Raw genomic sequence first — 6,742 nt, 5'->3', positions numbered from 1 at the left:
TTGCTAAACATGTTTCTGTCTGTTATTAGGCTTCAAGCAGCAGGCGCTAGCTGTGTCGACAGACGCCGAGCACCGGTTCGAGCTAGCTCTTCAGCTGGGCGAGCTGGCGGTGGCACTGGGGCTGGCCAAGGAGGCCGCCAGCCAGCAGAAGTGGCGCCAGCTGGCCGAGCTGGCCACTGCCAAGGCGAGCTCACACTCGCGCAGGAGTGTCTACACCAGGCGCAGGACTATGGCGGCCTGTTGCTGTTGGCCACCTCGTCAGGTGAGTCACTTCGACAAGATCTCAGTTCATCAATTGCCTATTGGTATAGAAAAAATTAGCATAAGAAAATATCCCATGATATAATAATAATAATAATAATAATAAATTTATTGCCAAAAACAAGGCATACAAAATAATACTTAATCATCTAGAGCATAAACTAATAATAATAAAAATAATACATTTATTATGATATTATTTACATTTAATTTCTCTTTGACAATAAATACTCTCATGCAAGAGAGCTTCCCTGTATGCATGGAGGAGTTGCTGCAGACCCTAGAAACTCTCTTATAGTAAAAAAATAAGATAAGATAAGATAATTTATTTTTGTCAAAGAACAATTACAAAATTGCATCATTTGTTTATCGAATCCTTACATATCCAGTAATTATAACTAGGAATGAAAAACAAGGCATTGAGATACAAAACAATAAAAGTCATACAACAAATAAGAATAAGATGAAAGCTAACAACAGAGAAAATAGTAATTAAAATAACTTTTAGAATTGAGAAATGTGATCTCTCACTGAACAACAACAAAAAACATATAGGTCGATTATGTTCCAAATTTCACTGTTAACTCGAGCCGACTAATGTCGACTATAGCATAGAAAAACAATAGCGTAAGTAGATATGCCATGGTATAGGGCGTTTATGTCGCAACTTTTACTGTTATCTCAAGCCGATTACTGTCGATTATTGTCGGTTTTGACCGGGTAAGAGTGTATGAAAGGCACAATATGAGAGACTACCAGCGTCATAAAGCTTCATGGGAAAGAACTACGTGGACTATCGGCTTGAGATGACACTAAAAGTTGCGACATAAACGCCCTATACCATGGGATTTATACTTATGCTATTGTTTCTCTATGACTATAGTCTATTTGGCCGGTCGAGAGGTGCCAAAGGAATTTCAGGTGGGCCGTTCACTAGAACCGTTTTCGTCTGAACTAGCATCGGCCGAAAACTACCGAACGATCCCCCAACAAAGAAAGGAATAGATGCTCGTCCATTGCAACAGGTTCATACGGCCGTCTCCGGCCGATCAATTTTTCGATCCGAATTGAATGGGATTTTCCGGCTCTATCCGGCCGAACTAACTAGTCGAGCTGAGACAACAAAGTGTTCCTAACCTAAAATTGTTTCACAGTCTTGTTTGATTTTGTTTTTGAAGTTGTTCTGTTTATAAAGTTGTAACTATGGACAATGAAAAGTTGATAAGTTTGGTTCAAGAGCATTTTCCATTGTGGGATATGCGAGACAAAAGATTTCATCGTTGTTATGCTCAAAGGAATCTGTGAACAAAGATTGCTTGATAATGAATAACTAATATAGTAGATATTCGTTGAAGGTAATATTATTGTAATGAATAACTAATTTAGTGGATGTCTGTTTATTCAATTTTTAAAATCTCAATATAATCATTGTTTATGGAAAATTTGGTGGCTATGATAGTTAATTCAATAATTGGCAACTAGACTGTCGTAAACGGTTCCAATGGACCACCATATTTGGCTGAATTAACGGCCGCAGATCCAACGACCGAACGAATCGATTGAATACGGTTCCAGTGGAAGGTTACCCTTAGGGCCGTTTGCACAGTATAGATTGTTAATCGAGTTTAAGTTAATCTGAAATTTTAAACTTGAATCGGTTTCTCAGTGCATTTACTAATCCAGTTCAAGTTAAACTAGTTTAGCGTTAAGTTGGTAATAGAATGTCATCGTTTATAATATCAGGAAGGCTAATTTTTACAGTAAATTTGTTATTTGTTTACAAACCATCAGTAAATTGAGGTTATGTAGTTACTGTTTCCTCGTTCATAATCCACAGACCTGTAAGCTGTAATAAAAGTGGAAAGCGATCAACAAATTCTTCAAAAATTATGAAATGCTATATTACTATAGAAAAAACTTATATTTAGTTAGTACCAAAAAATATATTCTAGAATGTAAGATAAAAACCTTATTTTGTTATAAAAATCTACCTAAATCCACTACGGTCTTCCTCGTTTATTAGAAATCTCTCGAAAGCAAAATATCTCAGTTATGTGTTATTAAAAACATGTTTTCTAATCAAAGACCACTGATAAAAATTGTCTTATTTTCTATCAAGTGGTTTACTTAATCAAATACTAAATTGGCACTTGCTTTACTCAAGCAAACCGTTGAAAAAATTCCAGAAATTTTAATGATTCGTTTTTTGCCCAATTTTTCTCAGTTCCAAAATTTCTTAGGAGTCATCTTTATCAATCGCATTAAAAACTTCTATCAATTCCTCCATTATAATTATTTTCACATTCAAATCTGTCTGTCTGTAGTTTTCTGCTCGTAAGCAGGTCCTTCTACATGGCAGCAGCCCTCCACTCTCTTTTATTCTCCGCCAGTCGCTTCGTTGTATAGTAGCTCATCCCCTCCTTGATGTCGTCCTACATTCAAATAATGATTCTCTATAACCTAAATTATTATTATGGTCTACAGAAGCTTCAAAAACAACCATCGAAAAATAATTTACTATTTGTTTCTCCATCAAATCTTACAGATGTCTAGTTAATCCAAATTATTTGGTTTAAACCTCCTGTTTTGGAGGTTTAAACTTTTCCAGAGTTTAAACTGATACTGCGCAAACGGAATTTTAGTTTTAACAAAAAATCCAGATTTGGTTAAAGCTTTAGCTTAAACTTACACTGCTCAAACGGCCCTTAAAGGAATTTGTTTCAGTTTGATGTGAAGTGAGAGATAGCAAATGTTTCTTTGATCACTATAGTGAGATAAATTATTATTAAATTCGAAATAGAATCAGTTTTGCGTAACAGCTCTTGAATATTTTCATACTTCAATTATAATATCATTAGATGGCATAATGTTACAGTATGTAATAAGACTATTTCTGATCAACAGGCAACGCTGAGATGGTTCAAAAATTGGGTGAAAGTGCCGACGCAAATGGAAAGAACAATGGCTTTTCTCTCCTACATGCTTCTCGGTGATCTGGAAAAGTGCCTGGATATCTTATCACCACCGATCGATTGCCTGAGGCTGCTTTCTTTGCCAGGTTCGTTATGGAATAGAATAAAGTTTATTTCAACAAGACACTTATAGAATACAATTATTGTCACACTTTTACTTTCCTTGCCCTATTACCATAGGTAAGGAATTATTGCTTTCCGAAAAAAAATTAAGGTACACCAATTTCCAAATTTTATACGTTTCAAGGTCCCCTGAGTCCAAAAAGTGGTTTTTGGGTATTGTGTGGTGTGTGTGTGTGTGGGTTGTGTGTGTGTGTGTGTGTGTGTGTGTGTGTGTGTGGGGTATGAGTGTACGTGCGTCTGTGTACACGATATCTCATCTCCCACTTAACGGAATGACTTGAAATTTGGAACTTAAGGTCCTTACAATATAAGGATCCGACACGAACAATTTCGATCTGATGCAATTCAAGATGGCGGCTAAAATGGTGAAAATGTTGTCAAAAACAGGGTTTTTCGCGATTTTCTTGAAAACGGCTCCAACGATTTTGATCAAATTTATACCTAAAATAGTCATTGATAAACTCTTTCAACTGCCACAAGTCCCATATCTGTAAAAATTTCAGGAGCATCGCCCCATCTATGCAAAGTTTGATTTTAGATTCCCAATTATCAGGCTTTAGATACAATTTAAACAAAAAATTCTAAGTGGAAAAGATTGAGCATGAAAGTCTCTCCAATTAATGTTCAGTAACATTTTCACCTGAAATTGAAAATAAGCTCGAAATTCGAGAAAATGTTATTATTTCAATTACAAACTGTTGGCAACAGCTGATTCTATTAAATCATTCACTATGAAGAGATAGCAAACTTCGTGTGTCTCCAGCCTTATTGTCTTGTCACCAGCTGGCTTGAATCTTTGAATAGTAGACTTGAGATGCGCGGGAACACTAGCGTCAGGTGATGAATTTTCATAACGGCAAGGAAAGTTGTGTGAGTGCGCCACACCAGATTTTTAATATAGGTACTATTGCTATCTAGTCATGAGACTAATGAGAAAATGTTATCGAACCTAACCTACTAAATAAAAATAAAATACAGTGAAACTCTCACTAGAATCTCTTACTGCTAATGATAATATTATGTACTTGAATTAAATAAGTGTACTATAAAGCATGATTTTATTGTTTCACTCAATCACTGCTCTGCTTTTCACTTGAAACCACTTGCACTACACTAATTCAAATGGCTTCCTCCTTTTGAGTCTCCGCTCCAATCCTCCGTTGTCTAGCAGCTGGATTTCCTCGACGTTGTTGTGTTGGTGAAGGCGTGCTTCATGACTAACAACTAAATGATAATAGAAAGTATCGTATTATGAAGAAAAATAAGAATATCTTTGCTATAGCAATACTATATAGTAACTCATCTATAATATAACAGAGGAAAGAATTAGCTTTTACGCGTACGGTATAGAAAATTCACGAATGACGTATCATCACGTCTGAACTACTTACTCAACTGATTTACTTGAAATTTTGCATATAGCTTCTACAATTTTAGCACTCTCAATCATCAATTTTTTTATATTTCCATGTTTAAAGTTCTATCCCATCAACTTAACGTTGAAGTCTACAAAAATTTTCAATAGAAAAATTGATTGGAAAATTTTAAAAAATACAATAATTTCCCATATATTGTCAAAACTACGTGAAATTTCAATCAAAACTACGTAATTTTTTATTTTAATAAAGATAAAGACCATGAAGATGGTTAACTATTCCTTAGTTCAGTCTCTGCTTACCTATGGGATTGTAGGATGGGGGGGGAACAAACTACGTGCACCTTGACCCCCTCTTAAAAGTGCAAAACTAATATGAAGATCATCAAGCAGAGGCCACTTGTTATCCGTCAGACCAGCTCTACAATGAGTTTGGTGTGATGGACATAATACAGCTCTACTCCTTGGAATAATTTGCGGACTACAAAAAAACCCGGAAAGCTTTCAACAAAGGAACCACAGTCATGACACAAGAAACAGAAACCTTCTTATTGGAACGTGGCTAGGAAGGCAATATATCAACGACACTTCAACCACCTGGCACCAAAACTCCACAATCTACTTCCTGCACAAATTCAGTCAATAGAAACCCCAAGAAGATTCAAAACTGCTGCTAAGAACTGGATTATTTCAACTGGAAGACATCATATAGAAAACATAATCTCAAACAATATGTGAACTCACTTACCCAACGTATTTGCAGTTTGCACCCCCACCCAGAATCTATTACTACTACTAACACCTACTCTAGTACATGGGTTCCCATAGTTGAGTAGGTAATTCCATAGAATTAAATTACATATTTTTTCATAAGCCTATTGTATTGTGGATATTTTGTACTTTTTATGTTTTTAATTGCTTGTTTGTATTTTTTTTAAGGAAATAAATTTATTTATTATTATTATTAATTCAGGACATACCTGCCAAGTCACATCTCGCGAGTGGTGGGTCTTTGGAGAGAGTCGCTGTCGAAAACAAGCGAGAAGGCTGGCCAATCACTGGCTGATCCCAAAGAGTACGACAATCTGTTTCCCGGGCTGACCGATGCGCTCAAAACGGAAAAGTACCTGCAACCTGAGAGGGTCAGGCTGCTACCGGCGGCCGCTTATCCCAACATTCCAGTAAGTTCTGTTCCAAAAATATCATCACCTGTTTTCCATTTTGAAAAATTTCATCTTGTATCAATTCATTTAGGTTTCATTGATTCAGGCATCAATCAGGTTTCATTTAGGTATCCTTTCATTCATTAATTCACGTACGTTCCTAGCGAAGCACCAATTACAAGAAACAATCAGAGTTTTTCAACTATAGTGAGGTCCACTTTATGATGGCAGTGGAGAAAGATAGGAGAACAACGTTGCCGATCCTCTGTCTTGTCAATGCCTTCTATGGAGGGTAACTGATACCGGTTTTATGATGTAATATTAACTGTTCATTCTCGTTTAAAATAATCAATTATATTTTATCAAACATGAAATTATATTTTTTCAATAATTTCATCACCAAGATAAATTTTTGTTAATAAATTATTAATTCTACATTGTTGAAAAACGATCCGGCAATAGAGCAAAGTGAGAAAGAGATAGCGCTATCCGCTTTGTTGAATGATATACAAGGATAGCAATACCATTGCTACTAATCAAACACTTCCATTATAACGTGGACCTCACTATAGTTCTATTTATTGATTGTAATTGAGCATTGAATTATTACCATCCAAGTACTAGTCTGGAATGCGTAGAATATCTAGATCAATTGAACAATCTTGATAAACCAACAATATGTCTATTTGATTAAACAGTGATCCCTTAATGAACATTCTATAGTTCGTGCAAACCTAAGTTGACAGCACGGGGCTTTATGACCATGCTATTTCTTACAAGAATAGAAGCGCAATGTTTCCTTATTTCTGTCGATTCTATCAAATTTATGCTCTCTCTCTCTCTCTCAC

At 35.8% G+C, this 6,742-nt stretch overlaps 1 protein-coding gene across 1 annotated transcript; it reads left to right on the top strand.

The window, feature by feature from the left end:
* Window positions 1-9: 9 nt before the first annotated feature.
* Window positions 10-5,912, top strand: LOC120356721 (coatomer subunit beta'-like; the record flags this gene model as incomplete). Its single annotated transcript, XM_039445697.1, is given in 5 exon segments — window positions 10-262; window positions 3,166-3,223; window positions 3,225-3,271; window positions 3,274-3,319; window positions 5,705-5,912. Coding segments are annotated over 5 exon segments (612 nt in total), but the record flags the coding sequence as incomplete, so codon positions are not given.
* Between the last annotated feature and the right edge of the window lie 830 nt (window positions 5,913-6,742).

This window comes from Nilaparvata lugens, unplaced genomic scaffold (assembly GCF_014356525.2).
Source record: "Nilaparvata lugens isolate BPH unplaced genomic scaffold, ASM1435652v1 scaffold7708, whole genome shotgun sequence".
NCBI lineage: Eukaryota > Metazoa > Arthropoda > Insecta > Hemiptera > Delphacidae > Nilaparvata > Nilaparvata lugens.
Note: the sequence above shows the minus strand (reverse complement) of the source record. Positions and strands in the feature narration are given on the sequence as shown.